This window comes from Babylonia areolata, chromosome 12 (assembly GCF_041734735.1).
Source record: "Babylonia areolata isolate BAREFJ2019XMU chromosome 12, ASM4173473v1, whole genome shotgun sequence".
Classification (NCBI taxonomy): domain Eukaryota; kingdom Metazoa; phylum Mollusca; class Gastropoda; order Neogastropoda; family Buccinidae; genus Babylonia; species Babylonia areolata.
Window position 1 is genome coordinate 36173679 of NC_134887.1, and position 18777 is coordinate 36192455.

Sequence of the window (18777 nt, forward strand, 5' to 3'; positions counted from 1 at the left end):
CTGGTTAACTAAGAGTTTATCATTTTCATTGTGAAAGCAATACACTTGTCTGCTTGAAACAGTACTACCTGTAAGTTATCTAAGTGTGATGTGAGGTGAGGGCCATAGGTGTATGATTATTTTGACTACCCTTGGATTTCCCTTGTTTAATGTTGATAACTGGATGGACTGTTTCCACGTGTGGTATCAGTCTCTGATCTTTACGTTCACTGACAGCAGTTCAGTGGAAGTGACATCATTCTCTGGTCTTTACGTCACTGACTGCAGTGCATTGGATGTGACATCATTCTCTGGTCTTTACGTCACTGACTGCAGTGCATTGGCTGTGACATACGTAATTCTCTGATCTTTACGTCATTGACAGCAGTGCATTGGATCTGACATCATTCTCTGATCTTTACGTTATTGACAGCAGTGCATTGGACGTGACATCATTCTCTGATCTTTACGTTACTGACAGCAGTGCATTGGATGTGTGGTCTTTACGTCACTGACAGCAGTGCATAGATGTGACGTCATTCTCTGATCTTTACGTCATCGATCCCACCGCTGCCACCATGTGACGTGTGCCGAGTATTTTGAGTAGGACAAACAACACTAGAACACTGGCAATGAAGTTTTCTTTTAACTATAATTGGCACGGCTTGTAACAAAACACAACCAGCAGACCGTTGAACTAACTCTCGAAACGCGATCTCGCATGCGAGACTCGAAAGCGAAAGGACGACTCGTGTCGTCTGCAATGTGACATTGGATGTGACATCACTGACTGACTGACTGACTGACTGACAGAGCCAAAGATTGCCAGATCAGACCACAGGTACTGCTGACAGGTGCGCGGAGGGCACAGTCTGGGATCAGAGCACTACCATTTGTGTTATGGCCACGACCACCACCCCCAGCACCACCACCCCCAGCACCACTACCACTTCGGCTTCCTGCGTTCACGGCACCATGAAAGCCAAGCACCCGGACTGCCGGTAAATGTGTGACAGTGTTGGCCTGTTTGCTGACAATGTGTGTGACAGTGTTGACCTGTTTGCTGACAATGTGTGTGACAGTGTTCACCTGTTTGCTGACAATGTGTGTGTGACAGTGTTCACCTGTTTGCTGACAATGTGTGTGTGACAGTGTTCACCTGTTTGCTGACAACGTGTGTGTGACAGTGTTCACCTGTTTGCTGACAATGTGTGTGTGACAGTGTTCACCTGTTTGCTGACAATGTGTGTGACAGTGTTCACCTGTTTGCTGACAATGTGTGTGTGACAGTGGTCACCTGTTTGCTGACAATGTGTGACAGTGTTCACCTGTTTGCTGACAATGTGTGTGACAGTGTTCACCTGTTTGCTGACAATGTGTGTGTGACAGTGTTCACCTGTTTGCTGACAATGTGTGTGTGACAGTGTTCACCTGTTTGCTGACAATGTGTGACAGTTTTTGCCTGTTTGCTGACAATGTGTGTGTGACAGTGTTCACCTGTTTGCTGACAATGTGTGACAGTGTTGGCCTGTTTGCTGACAATGTGTGTGACAGTGTTGACCTGTTTGCTGACAATGTGTGTGACAGTGTTGACCTGTTTGCTGACAACGTGTGTGTGACAGTGTTCACCTGTTTGCTGACAACGTGTGTGTGACAGTGTTCACCTGTTTGCTGACAATGTGTGTGTGACAGTGTTGACCTGTTTGCTGACAATGTGTGTGTGACAGTGTTCACCTGTTTGCTGACAATGTGTGTGTGACAGTGTTGACCTGTTTGCTGACAATGTGTGTGTGACAGTGTTGACCTGTTTGCTGACAATGTGTGTGACAGTGTTGACCTGTTTGCTGACAATGTGTGTGACAGTGTTCACCTGTTTGCTGACAACGTGTGTGTGACAGTGTTCACCTGTTTGCTGACAATGTGTGTGTGACAGTGTTGGCCTGTTTGCTGACAATGTGTGTGACAGTGTTCACCTGTTTGCTGACAATGTGTGTGTGACAGTGGTCACCTGTTTGCTGACAATGTGTGTGACAGTGTTGACCTGTTTGCCGACAATGTGTGTGACAGTGTTCACCTGTTTGCTGACAATGTGTGTGACAGTGTTCACCTGTTTGCTGACAACGTGTGTGTGACAGTGTTCACCTGTTTGCTGACAATGTGTGTGTGACAGTGTTGGCCTGTTTGCTGACAATGTGTGTGACAGTGTTCACCTGTTTGCTGACAATGTGTGTGTGACAGTGGTCACCTGTTTGCTGACAATGTGTGACAGTTTTTGCCTGTTTGCTGACAATGTGTGTGTGACAGTGTTGACCTGTTTGCTGACAATGTGTGTGTGACAGTGTTGACCTGTTTGCTGACAATGTGTGTGACAGTGTTCACCTGTTTGCTGACAATGTGTGTGTGACAGTGGTCACCTGTTTGCTGACAATGTGTGTGTGACAGTGTTGGCCTGTTTGCTGACAATGTGTGTGACAGTGTTCACCTGTTTGCTGACAATGTGTGTGTGACAGTGGTCACCTGTTTGCTGACAATGTGTGTGTGACAGTGTTCACCTGTTTGCTGACAATGTGTGTGACAGTGTTCACCTGTTTGCTGACAATGTGTGACAGTGTTTGCTGACTTCTTCTTCTTCTGCGTTCACTCGTATGCACACGAGTGGGCTTTTACGTGTATGACCGTTTTTACCCCGCCATGTAGGCAGCCATACTCCGTTTTCGGGGGTGTGCATGCTGGGTATGTTCTTGTTTCCATAACCCACCGAACGCTGACATGGATTACAGGATCTTTAACGTGCGTATTTGATCTTCTGCTTGCATATACACACGAAGGGGGTTCAGGCACTAGCAGGTCTGCACATATGTTGACCTGGGAGATCGTAAAAATTTCCACCCTTTACCCACCAGGCGCCGTCACCGTGATTCGAACCCGGGACCCTCAGATTGACAGTCCAACGCTTTAACCACTCGGCTATTGCGCCCGTCAGTGTTTGCTGACAATGTGTGACAGTGTTGGCCTGTTTGCTGACAATGTGTGTGACAGTGTTGACCTGTTTGCTGACAATGTGTGTGACAGTGTTGACCTGTTTGCTGACAATGTGTGAGACAGTGTTCACCTGTTTGCTGACAATGTGTGACAGTGTTTGCTGACAATGTGTGACAGTGTTGGCCTGTTTGCTGACAATGTGTGTGACAGTGTTGACCTGTTTGCTGACAATGTGTGTGACAGTGTTCACCTGCTTGTTGACAGGTAAATATCTGTGACAGTGTTGACCTGTTTGCTGACATTGTGTGTGTGACAGTGTTGACCTGTTTGCTGACAATGTGTGTGACAGTGTTCACCTGTTTGCTGACAATGTGTGACAGTGTTTGTTGACAATGTGTGACAGTGTTGGCCTGTTTGCTGACAATGTGTGACAGTGTTTGCTGACAATGTGTGACAGTGTTTGCTGACAATGTGTGACAGTGTTTGCTGACAATGTGTGACAGTGTTGGCCTGTTTGCTGACAATGTGTGAGAGTGTTTGCTGACAATGTGTGACAGTGTTTGCTGACAATGTGTGACAGTGTTTGTTGACAATGTGTGACAGTGTTGGCCTGTTTGCTGACAATGTGTGACAGTGTTTTCTGACAATGTGTGACAGTGTTTGTTGACAATGTGTGACAGTGTTTGCTGACAATGTGTGACAGTGTTGGCCTGTTTGCTGACAATGTGTGACAGTGTTTGTTGACAATGTGTGACAGTGTTGGCCTGTTTGTTGACAATGTGTGACAGTGTTGGCCTGTTTGCTGACAATGTGCGACAGTGTTGGCCTGTTTGCTGACAATGTGTGACAGTGTTTGTTGACAATGTGTGACAGTGTTGGCCTGTTTGCTGACAATGAGTGACAGTGTTTGCTGACAATGTGGGACAGTGTTCACGTGTTTGCTGACAATGTGTGACAGTGTTCACCTGTTTGCTGAAAATGTGTGACAGTGTTGGCCTGTTTGCTGACAATGTGTGACAGTGTTGACCTGTTTGCTGACAATGTTTGTGACAGTGTTCACCTGTTTGCTGACAATGTGTGACAGTGTTTGTTGACAATGTGTGACAGTGTTGGCCTGTTTGCTGACAATGTGTGTGACAGTGTTGACCTGTTTGCTGACAATGTGTGACAGTGTTTGCTGACAATGTGTGTGACAGTGTTGACCTGTTTGCTGACAATGTGTGACAGTGTTGGCCTGTTTGCTGACAATGTGTGTGACAGTGTTGACCTGTTTGCTGACAATGTGTGTGACAGTGTTCACCTGCTTGTTGACAGGTAAATATCTGTGACAGTGTTGACCTGTTTGCTGACATTGTGTGTGTGACAGTGTTGACCTGTTTGCTGACAATGTGTGTGACAGTGTTCACCTGTTTGCTGACAATGTGTGACAGTGTTTGCTGACAATGTGTGACAGTGTTGGCCTGTTTGCTGACAATGTGTGACAGTGTTTGCTGACAATGTGTGACAGTGTTTGCTGACAATGTGTGACAGTGTTGGCCTGTTTGCTGACAATGTGTGACAGTGTTTGCTGACAATGTGTGACAGTGTTTGCTGACAATGTGTGACAGTGTTGGCCTGTTTGCTGACAATGTGTGTGTGACAGTGTTGGCCTGTTTGCTGACAATGTGTGACAGTGTTTGCTGACAATGTGTGACAGTGTTTGCTGACAATGTGTGACAGTGTTGGCCTGTTTGCTGACAATGTGCGACAGTATTTGCTGACAATGTGTGACAGTGTTTGCTGACAATGTGTGACAGTGTTGGCCTGTTTGCTGACAATGTGTGTGTGACAGTGTTGGCCTGTTTGCTGACAATGTGTGACAGTGTTTGCTGACAATGTGTGACAGTGTTTGTTGACAATGTGTGACAGTGTTGGCCTGTTTGCTGACAATGTGTGACAGTGTTTGCTGACAATGTGTGACAGTGTTTGTTGACAATGTGTGACAGTGTTTGCTGACAATGTGTGACAATGTTGGCCTGTTTGCTGACAATGTGTAACAGTGTTTGCTGACAATGTGTGACAGTGTTTGCTGACAATGTGTGACAGTGTTCACCTGTTTGTTGACAATGTGTGACAGTGTTGGCCTGTTTGCTGACAATGTGTGACAGTGTTGGCCTGTTTGCTGACAATGTGTGACAGTGTTTGTTGACAATGTGTGACAGTGTTGGCCTGTTTGTTGACAATGTGTGACAGTGTTGGCCTGTTTGCTGACAATGTGCAACAGTGTTGGCCTGTTTGCTGACAATGTGTGACAGTGTTTGTTGACAATGTGTGATAGTGTTGGCCTGTTTGCTGACAATGAGTGACAGTGTTTGCTGACAATGTGTGACAGTGTTCACGTGTTTGCTGACAATGTGTGACAGTGTTCACCTGTTTGCTGAAATGTGTGACAGTGTTGGCCTGTTTGCTGACAATGTGTGACAGTGTTGACCTGTTTGCTGACAATGTGTGTGACAGTGTTCACCTGTTTGCTGATAATGTGTGACAGTGTTGGCCTGTTTGCTGACAATGTGTGACAGTGTTGGCCTGTTTGCTGACAATGTGTGTGACAGTGTTCACCTGTTTGCTGACAATGTGTGACAGTGTTGACCTGTTTGCTGACAATGTGTGTGACAGTGTTCACCTGCTTGTTGACAGGTAAATATCTGTGACAGTGTTGACCTGTTTGCTGACAGTGTGTGTTCAGTTCCTACACATAGTGTGTGTTCAGTTCACATGCTGATTCAGTGTACATGGTCATTGTTCAGGTTCTACACAGTGTGTGTGCACGGAACTGCCGTGGAAATGGATTGTGGCGTTGGCCTCCACTTTGATGACGTCACTAAGGTTTGCAACTTTGCTAACCTCGTCACCTGTTAATGCTGCCTGGAGGATCGGAACACTGCTCACCTGAACAACGACTGCAAGACCACGTGACTGTGCACAGGCGACCGTGACGTCAGCCTGTCATCCTTTTTGACACCCTGTAGTTATGTACCAATGACTGACACCGACATTCCTTCAGTGATGTACCAGCTCCTTACCAAATGACCCGTTCTGTCAGACACTTACAACGACATTCTTTAGTGATGTACCAGATCCTTACCAAATGACCCGTTCTGTCAGACACTTACAACGACATTCTTTAGTGATGTACCAGATCCTTACCAAATGACCCGTTCTGTCAGACACTTACAACGACATTCCTGTAGGTGATGTACCAGCTCCTTACCAAATGACCCGTTCTGTCAGACACAACAACATTCCTGTAGGTGATGTACCAGCTCCTTACCAAATGACCCGTTCTGTCAGACACTTACAACGACATACCTTTAGTGATGTACCAGCTCCTTACCAAATGACCCGTTCTGTCAGACACTTACGACATTCCTTTAGTGATGGACCAGCTCCTTACCAAATGACCCGTTCTGTCAGACACTTACGATATTCCTTTAGTGATGGACCAGCTCCTTACCAAAATGACCCATTCTGTCAGAAACAACTACATGCATGCTTTCGTGGTATGTCATTGCCTTTGAGTGCCTTCTATTTGTGTTAACTCACTCAGTACGGCCAGTCCTCTCTTCTCCTCTACACAGACCCCTCGGATGTCCAGTGGGTGTCTGAATGACCCAACCTTTAGCTTCCGTCGTCAGAATTGTGGTATTCTTTGTCAAAATTCACCTCTTCAGTATAAGAGCCTTCCGCTTGCAATATTTTGATGATGATAATTGGGGTGAAACGCTGTTAACGTCGTCTCTTTCGCCGTTGGTATGGAGAGAGTTAACATGTCATTTATCTAGAAAACTATTCTCAACACGTTTTGGTCGCATTCTTCCGTTGACATTTTGATGATTCATTTCAAAATTGGCAGATGCTGGAAGGTTGCTTAACAACATCATTTTCTTTCTTCTAAATTTGACCCCATCACTCTTGCGAGTCCCTGTTTCGTTTCGATTTAGAAACCCGTATTTTCAAAAAAGGCACATTTAAAATAACAATTATCATATGTGTACAATATACGCGACACGCTTGTGTTTTATGCTTAAGAACGCAAAAAAATGAAACCACGTATATACATATAATATATATATATATGCTTTGACTAAAAACGCTTGTAGAATATGTCTAAGTAGAAAATAATTTCTTTAGCCTGTCGTAGAATACCGACAAAAAAACAAATTGTGGTGTTGTTGTTTTTTTTGTGTTTTTTTGTTTTGTTTGTTTTTTTAAATAACCTTTGAAATATTGCAAAAAATACTTCTCTTTTCGAAACGACCATATTTCAACTTACTTGAGCAGACCAAAGTACGCACCAGCATTCTAGATATAATATTGCTGGACACAGGGGATTTATCTTTATTTTACCATTTCTCATCAGGCTGTGTTCGGTGTGAACAACACTGTGTTTCTAACTTCCTGTTGTTGTTTTTGCCATATTCAACCCATAGTTCCTATGACGAAGTGTTCACGCGTTGTAGAATTTGGTTACCATGTTCCTGCTGTTGTGGTGTAGCACATTTCAAACCCTTTCTTTTCAAAGTCCAACTTCTGTTTTCATCAACGATTTATTATCTTTTTTAACTCCCTCAGTACGGCCAGTCCTCTCTTCTCCTCTACACAGACCCCTCGGATGTCCAGTGGGTGTCTGAATGACCCAACCTTTAGCTTCCGTCGTCAGAATTGTGATATTCTTTGTCAAAATTCACCTCTTCAGTATAAGAGCCTTCCGCTTGCAATATTTTGATGATGATAATTGGGGTGAAACGCTGTTAACGTCGTTTCTTTCGCCGTTGGTATGGAGAGAGTTAACATGTCATTTATCTAGAAAACTATTCTCAACACGTTTTGGTCGCATTCTTCCGTTGACATTTTGATGATTCATTTCAAAATTGGCAGATACTGGAAGGTTGCTTAACAACATCATTTTCTTTCTTCTAAATTTGACCCCATCACTCTTGTGAGCCCCTGTTTCGTTTCGATTTAGAAACCCGTATTTTCAAAAAAGGCACATTTAAAATAACAATTATCATATGTGTACAATATACGCGACACGCTTGTGTTTTATGCTTAAAAACGCAAAAAAATGAAACCACGTATATACATATAATATATATATATATGCTTTGACTAAAAACGCTTGTAGAATATGTCTAAGTAGAAAATAATTTCTTTAGCCTGTCGTAGAATACCGACAAAAAAACAAATTGTGGTGTTGTTGTTTTTTTTGTGTTTTTTTGTTTTGTTTGTTTTTTTAAATAACCTTTGAAATATTGCAAAAAATACTTCTCTTTTCGAAACGACCATATTTCAACTTACTTGAGCAGACCAAAGTACGCACCAGCATTCTAGATATAATATTGCTGGACACAGGGGATTTATCTTTATTTTACCATTTCTCATCAGGCTGTGTTCGGTGTGAACAACACTGTGTTTCTAACTTCCTGTTGTTGTTTTTGCCATATTCAACCCATAGTTCCTATGACGAAGTGTTCACGCGTTGTAGAATTTGGTTACCATGTTCCTGCTGTTGTGGTGTAGCACATTTCAAACCCTTTCTTTTCAAAGTCCAACTTCTGTTTTCATCAACGATTTATTATCTTTTTTAACTCCCTCAGTACGGCCAGTCCTCTCTTCTCCTCTACACAGACCCCTCGGATGTCCAGTGGGTGGCTGAATGACCCAGCCTTTAGCTTCCGTCGTCAGAATTGTGGTATTCTTTGTCAACATTCACGTCTTCAGTATAAGAGCCTTCCGCTTGCAATATTTTCATGATGGTAATTGGGGTGAAACGCTGTTAACGTCGTCTCTTTCGCCGTTCGTATGGAAAGAGTTAAGGAAAAAAAAAAACGAACAAGAAGAAGATTTAAAAAAACAAACAAACAAACAACAACAACAAAACAACAAAAACAAAAAACAACAACAAAAAACAACAACAATACACAAACAAAACAACCAATAACAGCAACAAAATACAGATCGCCATTTTCGCTCCAACATTCGTATGAATTGAAGCAGACCTGTCTTTATGTAGTTCCCATTAATTTGTGAAAGAAATTGCGGAACCACAATTTTACCTTTTCAAAACTGATACGATTTTTTTTTTCTTTTTCATCATAAACCATCACTATCTTTTGGCCTTATAGAATCTGTAGGAATTAAGACGTAAGCTTGTGCTGTCTGTACTATTTTCTTCCATTTATGATTTGATGCATGTCGCTGATTCAATATGTAATTTTGATAACATCATTGTTTATGCAAAGGCTTTTTCGTGTGATATTTACCATGTGTGCAGTCTTTGTTGGCCTATAATGTATGCTTTCTGTCTCGGGAATAAAGCAGGGTAGGCCCATGTTTGGAGGCATTGCATGATCAGATCAGAAAAAAATACTGCATTGGTGATTTCGAGCTATAAATTGAAAAGAAGCCATTTGAGGAAGACGGTGACATCAGCAAATTGTTCCGCCCTGTTAATCGACTTTTGTCAATGTGGCTGGTTGGCTAATTGAGTGAGCTAGATTGTCAGCTCTGTTCTACATGACACACTGCACAATCTTTTTTTTTTTTCTTTTTTTTTCATTTCTTCTTCTAGGAAGCAACTTGTGTTTATTTGGTATGATTTTCATGATGGTTCGTAAAAAGAGAGCAATTTTAAGGTTATTTTCTTTAACTTGTCCAGTCTTGTGTGGCGTGCCTCAACGTGACCTGGGCTGTAGCCTGGCCTGTACACACAGCACCCACACACCTGTACACAGCAACTACACACACACACCTGTACACAGCACATACACACCTGAACACAGCACATACACACCTGTACATGGCATATACACAGCACATACACACCTGAAAAGCACATGCACAGCACATACACACTTGTACACAGCACATACACACCTGTACATGACATGTACACAGCACATACACACCTGAAAAGCACATACACAGCACATGCACACTTGTACACAACACGAACACCTGTACACCGCACATAATTCTTAATCAACACATACACACCTGAAAAGCACATACACAGCACATACCTATATACAGCACCTGCATACCTGTACACAGCACATACACACCTTTCAAACATACTGTATGAAATTACAGCATAAAACAATCGTCTCCTGTAATAATAATAATAATAATGGTATTTATATAGAGCTGAATCTTGTGCAGAGACAAATCACAGCGCTTTCGCACCAGTCGTACACGCGCATGCATAACTCAAAAACTGTAGAAACTAAAGACAAGGAAGGGCAGGCAAGGGAGGCCATTTTGGGAAGAGGTGGGTTTTAAGGCCAGACTTGAAAGAGCTGAGAGTGGAGACTTGACGAAGCGAAAGAGGAAGTTCATTCCAATCGCAAGGTCCAGAGACAGAGAAAGAACGGCGGCCAACAGTCGAGTGTTTGAATCTGGGTATGCGTAAACAGAGTGGATCCGAAGCCGATCGTAGTGAGCGAGATGGAGTGTAAAGGTGAAGGCAGCCACAGGAATAGGAAGGGGCAGTTTTGTGAATACATTTATAACTGAAAAGTTTTAGGACATCAGTCCGTGTGACATGTACCTAAATTGCTCCGAAACAACACAACAACAATAACAACTACCAGTTTTCTAGGTTCTACATCTGAGTCAATTCCCCGGCCTGGAAATAAAATTACCATCACTGGAAACAAAGTAAACAGAAAGCAACACACACACACACACACACACACACACACACACACGGCCTAGAAGTAAACATCAAAGAAACGTCACACAACAATTTTTAAATTACCATCACTGGAAACAAAGTAAACGGAAAGGAACACACACACACACACACACACACACACACACACACAGGTAGCAAGCCAGTGGGAAAAAACCCCGAAAGAAATAAATTAGAATTAAAAAAAAAAGGAAAAAAAAAAAAGAACAAAAGAGAAAGAATTTTGTTTTTCAGTTCTAAGAAAATAAATAAAGATGAAATAAAATGAAATATAATGCCTCTGCTTTTCGTCCTTTTCTGGATCTTATCATTTACCTTTCGCTTTTGTCGTCTGCTTCATGTTATGCTGATTAATCAGATTATCACATTAAGATTTTTTTTTTTTTTTTTTTTTTTTTTTTTTTTTACTTGTTATCCTGGGATTTTTTTTTTTTACCGCTGTTTTGGGAGTTGTGCTTTAGTTGTTTCGTATTTGTTTTTCCTTGCTGAGTTGGGATTTTATTATTATTATTATTATTTTTTTTAAATTGTTGATGTATTATGGAAATCTTGCTTTCTCCCGTTCTTATATTACACAATTGTTGGTTGTTATTATTAATAGTTTTTAGCATGTATATGTCTCCTTTCACACACCCCTCCTCCCCTCTCCTGACATTTTTGAGAGGGTAATTTTGTCATTTTAGTTTTCTTCTTTCTGTTTTCTGAAGAAAAAAAAACACATTAAAAAGTACCCTTTGTAAGTAATTTCTTTCAAACAAACACAACAGGACAACTTTAACTTTACCAACACTGGAAACAAAGTAAATGTAAAGGAACTGAAACAGATAGTTGAGTGCAACGTAAATATAAAGGAACAACAGATAACTGACGACACATTATAAAGGAGTAACACAGTATGAAAATTAAATGGAAAGAGAATATAAAAAAAAACCACCACCCAGCAAACACACACACACACACACACACACACACACACACTGTATTAGTTCCCCGGCCTGGAAATAAATATCATTTGTCCTTGGTTACCTTTGGACTGTATATATTTCTCTGTGGTGTGTTCTTGACACCAGGCAAAGACCGTGACTGGTGAAACTGTCAGGTAGCAAGCCAGTGAAGAAAAAAACCCCTGAAAGAAATAAATTAGAATTTAAAAAAGAAAAAAGAAAAAAAAAGAGAAATAATTTTGTTTTTCAGTTCTAATAAAATAAATAAAGATGAAATAAAATGAAATATAATGCCTCTGCTTTTCGTCCTTTTCTGGATCTTATCATTTACCTTTCGCTTTTGTCGTCTGCTTCATGTTATGCTGATTAATCAGATTATCACATTAAGATTTTTTTTTTTGATTTTTTTTTTTTACTTGTTATCCTGGGATTTTTTTTTTACCGCTGTTTTGGGAGTTGTGCTTTAGTTGTTTCGTATTTGTTTTTTACTTGCTGAGTTGGGATTTTATTATTATTATTATTTTTTTTAAAATTGTTGATGTATTATGGAAATCTTGCTTTCTCCCGTTCTTATATTACACAATTGTTGGTTGTTATTATTAATAGTTTTTAGCATGTATATGTCTCCTTTCACACACCCCTCCTCCCCTCTCCTGACATTTTTGAGAGGGTAATTTTGTCATTTTAGTTTTCTTCTTTCTGTTTTCTGAAGAAGAAAAAACACAAAAAAAGTACGCTTTGTAAGTAATTTCTTTCAAACAAACACAACAGGACAACTTTAACTTTACCAACACTGGAAACAAAGTAAATGTAAAGGAACTGAAACAGATAGTTGAGTGCAACGTAAATATAAAGGAACAACAGATAACTGACGACACATTATAAAGGAGTAACACAGTATGAAAATGAAATGGAAAGAGAATATTAAAAAAAACCACCACCCAGCAAACACACACACACACACACACACACACACACACACACACACACACACACACACACACACTGTATTAGTTCCCCGGCCTGGAAATAAATATCATTTGTCCTTGGTTACCTTTGGACTGTATATATTTCTCTGTGGTGTGTGTTCTTAACACCAGGCAAAGACCGTGACTGGTGAAACTGTCAGGTAGCAAGCCAGTGAAGAAAAAAAACAACCGAAATAAATAAATTAGAATTTAAAAAAAAAAGAAAAAAAAAAGAGAAATAATTTTGTTTTTCAGTTCTAAGAAAATAAATAAAGATGAAATAAAATGAAATATAATGCCTCTGCTTTTCGTCCTTTTCTGGATCTTATCATTTACCTTTCGCTTTTGTCGTCTGCTTCATGTTATGCTGATTAATCAGATTATCACATTAAGATTTTTTTTTTTTACTTGTTATCCTGGGATTTTTTTTTTTTACCGCTGTTTTGGGAGTTGTGCTTTAGTTGTTTCGTATTTGTTTTTTACTTGCTGAGTTGGGATTTTATTATTATTATTATTATTATTTAAATTGTTGATGTATTATGGAAATCTTGCTTTCTCCCGTTCTTATATTACACAATTGTTGGTTGTTATTATTAATAGTTTTTAGCATGTATATGTCTCCTTTCACCCACCCCTCCTCCCCTCTCCTGACATTTTTGAGAGGGTAATTTTGTCATTTTAGTTTTCTTCTTTCTGTTTTCTGAAGAAGAAAAAAACCACATTAAAAAGTACCCTTTGTAAGTAAAGTTCTTTCTTTCAAACAAACACAACAGGGCAACTTTAACTTTACCAACACTGGAAACAAAGTAAATGTAAAGGAACTGAAATAGATAGTTGAGTGCAACGTAAATACAAAGGAATAACAGATAACTGACAAAACATTATAAAGGAGTAATACAGATACACAATATGAAAATGAAATGGAAAGAGAATTAAAACACACACACACACACACACAAAAACACCCAGCAAACACAGACACACACACAGACACACACACAGACACACACACACACACATTGTGAATTAACAAGACTTTAGTTGTAACGTGCACGTGCACACGAAGCGAAAAGAAATCAGTTTCAAATTGTCAATAAAGTTTCACGCTTTGCTCAGCGCTTTTTTTTCTTTTTATGTGGGGAGATTTATGTTCCATTAAACAGAGAATGATACCAAAGGCAGTGTGTGTGTGTGTGTGTGTGTGTGTGTGTGTGTGTGTGTGTGTGTGTGTGTGTGTGTGTGTGTGTGTGTGTGTTCTCGCGTGCGCGCGTATACATATGCTGATGTCTGTATCTTCCAGAACTGTTACACACACTCTCTCTCTCTCTCTCTCATACACACACACACACTCTCTCTCTCTCACACACTCTCTCTCTCCCTCCCTCACACACACACACACACACACACACACACACACACACACACACACACACACACTGTTTCTCTCTCTTCCTCTCTCAAACACATACACACACACTCTCTCTCTCTCTCTCTCTCTCTCTCTCTCTGTCACACACACACACACGCACGCTCTCTTTCTCTTTCTGTCTCAAACACACACACACACACACACTCTCTCTCTCTCTCTCTCTCTCTGTGTCATACACACACACACTATCTCTCTCTCACTCTCTCTCTCTCTCTTTCTCTCTCTTCTTACAACTTACCTATTTCTAATCCGTCAAGGTGAAGACTACACCTGCCCAAACCCTTTCCGTCTCTAACCCTCCCCCCTCCACCACCCCCTCCCCCAGTCCCCTCTCATTGCGAAACACTGTCTTTCAAAGTCAGAGATGCAGATCGTGTACATCAAAACGCATATAAGTGTGTGTGTGTGTGTGTGTGTGTGTGTGTGTGTGTGTGTGGTGTGTGTGGTGTGTGGTGTGTGTGTGTGTGTGTGTGTGTGTGTGTGTATGTGCATGTGTATATATGCATCTGCGTGTGTGTGTGTGTGTGTGTGTGTGTGTGTGTGTGTGTGTGTGTGTGTGTGTGTGTACGTGTGTGTGTGTGGTATACATGCATCTCTGTGTGTGTGTGTGTGTGTGTGTGTGTGTGTGTGTGTGTGTGTGCGTGTGCGTGCGTCGTGTGTGTGTGTGTTCCACATCACGGACAATACCTTTTTTTTTGGGGGGGGGATGGTGGGGAACACAATGAGAGAGAGGTTTTGTTTGTATCTCAGTGCGTACCGCCGTTTTTCATCGCCATTGGACCCTGCGTTCCGCTCTATATACTAACGATTCAGCAACGGCGGTAATCAGGTCAAATATTTACCAGAAACGCCCACTCCTCACTGAGATTTTGGGGGAAAAAAATTAAGCAATCTCTCTCTCTCTCTCTCTCTCTCTCTCTCTCTCTCTCTCTCTCTATGCGGCATTGACTCGAAGTTGTGGACCTTGTGAACAGAGAGTTATCCACTGCGCTAAAAACAGATGGATAGCTCATTGGCCCAGTAAAGCTGAAGCCAACCGGACGCCATACTGAGACTCGTATCCGGCTGTCAGTCCGTTGAGAAGTCTTCTGCTAACTGGTGGTAATTTCTAAACTGTAACCGTGTATCTTCGATGAAATCATGTTATGCTTGCCCCAATGACATGCCAAATGTTGTGTCTTGGTTGATATCTGCCAAGGGTTTATTTACCAAAGTTATTACAGGAAAACAGTGCAGTGACACATTACGCAAACTTGCTGTGGAGGTACACATAGGAATGTCAGCTTAACAACGCCTGCCATGAAGCAGTCATCATAGCCAGCTGAGCGCTCGGCTTCATATATTAAGTTACGGCTTCGCGCTGTACTGACATGAGTAGTAAAATGGCTGATTGAGTAAAATGGCTTCAGTTAGCAAAGGGGTTCAAAGAAGGCATGCGCTATCCACCTATTTTAAGAACAGTGAGAGTTACCACTCTTTACTGTTTAGATATATTTGAAGGCCCTGTTGTGAACGACTGCCACTGCATTCGAAATCTTGTGCACGTGCTAAACCGATTCATTTCCCTGTACAGCAACGGGCAGTTGATGACGTGGATCAAGCTCATCGTATTGAGCAGAGAACCACCAACAACCACCACACCCGTCCCGTCATAGCCTGTCTGTTTCGGTGGCAGGTAAAAACTGTCCATTCTGCGAGCACGAGGCTGTAGACAGTAGATGGCAGACACCCTCGGAATCTGTGTTACCTCAGACCTGACTAATCGCCTATAACCAGCTAGCGAAGTAAGCAAGAGACACTGACACCCATGGGCATGTCTGGAAAGGTCGCCTGCTTTCAACAGCAACTTACGACGAAACATTTACAGAAACAGCTTTGAAAGAGACCCGACAACCACGGTTGGTGTTGATGACAGTCCGTATAACTGTAACAGACACCACCACTGGAAGCCAGTGCCGTCAACACTGTGAACCAGTCAACACTGTGAACAAGTCAACACTGTGAACCAGCCAACTCTGTGAACCAGCCAACGCTGTGAACCAGCCAGCCAACCTGATGAAGCAAGTCACAGCCAGGCTTTACACAGCATTGACCTAGCAACCTCTGATGATGGTCTTCCGTGGACCTCAGACATGAGCTGCTTTCCACCACTTCCAAGAAATGGAGCACACGGTCCTGTGAACACTGAACAAAAGTGTGAACGGGAGACTGGCCAACAGCCTGGTGTGACAGTGCGCCAGGCCCCATCCCATGTCATCCCATCCCATCCCATCCCATGTCATCCCATCCCGTCCCATGTCATCCCATCCCATGTCATGTCATCCCATCCTATCCCATGTTATCCCATCCCATGTCATGTCATCCCATCCCATCCCATGTCATCCCATCCCATGTCATCCCGTCCCATTCCATGTCACCCCATCCCATCCCATGTCACCCCTTCCCATGTCGTCCTGTCCCATCCCATGTCATCCCATCCCATCCCATGTCACCCCTTCCCATCCCATCCCATCCCATCCCATGTCACCCATTCCCATGTCGTCCTGTTCCACCCTATGTCATCCCATCCCATGTCACCCCTTCCCATCCCATCCCATCCCATCCCATGTCACCCCTTCCCATGTCGTCCTGTCCCATCCCATGTCATCCCATCCCATCCCATGTCACCCCTTCCCATGTCATCCCATCCCATCCCATGTCACCCATTCCCATGTCGTCCTGTTCCACCCTATGTCATCCCATCCCATGTCACCCCTTCCCATCCCATCCCATGTCATCCCTTCCCATCCCATCCCATGTCATCCCTTCCCATCCCATCCCATGTCACCCCTTCCCATCCCATCCCATGTCATCCCATCCCATCCCATGTCATCCCTTCCCATCCCATCCCATGTCATCCCATCCCATGTCATCCCTTCCCATCCCATCCCATGTCATCCTGTCCCATCCCATGTCATCCCTTCCCATCCCATCCCATGTCATCCTGTCCCATCCCATGTCATCCTGTCCCATCCCATGTCATCCCTTCCCATCCCATCCCATGTCATCCTGTCCCATCCCATGTCATCCCTTCCCATCCCATCCCATGTCATCCTGTCCCATCCCATGTCATCCTGTCCCATCCCATGTCATCCCTTCCCATCCCATCCCATGTCATCCTGTCCCATCCCATGTCATCCTGTCCCATCCCATGTCATCCCTTCCCATCCCATCCCATGTCATCCTGTCCCATCCCATGTCATCCCTTCCCATCCCATCCCATGTCATCCCATCCCATGTCACCCCTTCCCATGTCGTCCGATCCCATGTCATCCCATCCCATGTCATCCCATCCCATGTCATCCCGTCCCATCCCATGTCATCCTGTCCCATCCCATGTCATCCTGTCCCATCCCAGGAGGCGTCACTGCGTTCGGTCAAATCCATATACGCTACACCCCATCTGCCAAGCAGATGCCTCACCAGCAGTGTAACCCAACGCGCTTAGTCAGGCCTTGAGAAAAAAAAAAAGATAAATAAATAAATAATTTTTTTTTTAAAGAAAAAAAAAGAAAGATAAATACATAAAAATACTACTACTACTACTACTACTAATAATAATAACAACATTTATAATGCGAAAATCTTGATGAAGTCAACTCTAAGCGCACAAAAAACACCAAAAAAACAAAAACAAACAACAACAAAAAAAGAAAAAAAAAGAAAAAGAAAAAGAAAAAAGAGAACAATGATGATAAATAAGCAAATAAATGTAAAACATGCACACACACACACACACACACACACACACACACACACACACAGAGGCATAGCATATATGCAACAAACATGCAGTTTCACAGATATGAAAGCACAATCAAATAAACATAAACGTACATGAGCCCCAACACACACACACACACATTACCCTGCATCCCCCCTCCCCCCCCCCCCCTCCCCCCACTCCTCCACTCACTCATTACTGGGCTATCTATCGCAGCTTCCACGACACACACTCACACACACACACACACACCCTTCACAAACTTAGATCTATTCATGACTACAGATCCCGCGCAAGCGTTAACAGTAGGCTATGATATAAAGCATTTCTCGCAGTTGTCGACGCCGAAAGATAATCATTTTATTGTGAAACGAACAATAAACGAAGACGAAGAAGAAAAGTACACGCAATCAATTTCGGTTTGACGTAAGCACAGTTTTCTAATGATCGTGCAAATGACGTCAAACTTAGCCTAGCCCCCCGCCGTGTACTGCTGGCCGACATTTCAGCAGACTCAAGTCCGGGCAGAGCAGAACAGACTGACCTGTATGACAGTTCAGACTCCAAAGGAACAGACTTATACGTACCAGGAGACTTGAGTCTGGGCAGAGCAGAACCGTGACTGGCTTTATGACAGTTCACACTCCAAAAGGACAGACGTATTCACCCTGCCTCTTTGCATTTGGAGTGAATTTCTTCCGACAGCAAGTGGCTGGTGGCTGACACTATCAGGAAGACATTCGAAACAGGAGAGGACGCCGAAATGCTTTTCAATCATGAAATGACAGTCACATGAAGAGGGACGCCAGAATGATAGAACATGGTGTTTCCTCAGTGGCACTGAACAGCGAAAACAAGATGCAAGGCTGAAACAACCAGAGAACTAGAAAGGCAGCTGTCCAGACAATGGCCTTTCGTAAACCATATTTTCCTTACCAACACAAACGCCGTAGAAGGCGGAGACAACTGAGGGAGCTACA

General features: G+C 42.7%; 1 protein-coding gene across 4 annotated transcripts in view; it reads left to right on the forward strand.

The window, feature by feature from the left end:
• LOC143288583 (coadhesin-like) overlaps positions 1-13001 on the forward strand; it is a 29619-nt gene extending 16618 nt beyond the window's left edge. For 3 of the 4 annotated variants that reach the window (XM_076597204.1, XM_076597206.1, XM_076597205.1), the window contains 2 exons: positions 834-980; positions 5748-13001. In XM_076597204.1, coding sequence (XP_076453319.1) covers positions 834-980; positions 5748-5859 — 259 coding nt within the window. In that variant the 3' untranslated portion in view covers positions 5860-13001. The remainder of the gene's footprint in view (positions 1-833; positions 981-5747) is intronic. The other variant, XR_013056118.1, reaches the window with a different exon arrangement.
• The last annotated feature ends 5776 nt before the right edge of the window (positions 13002-18777 follow it).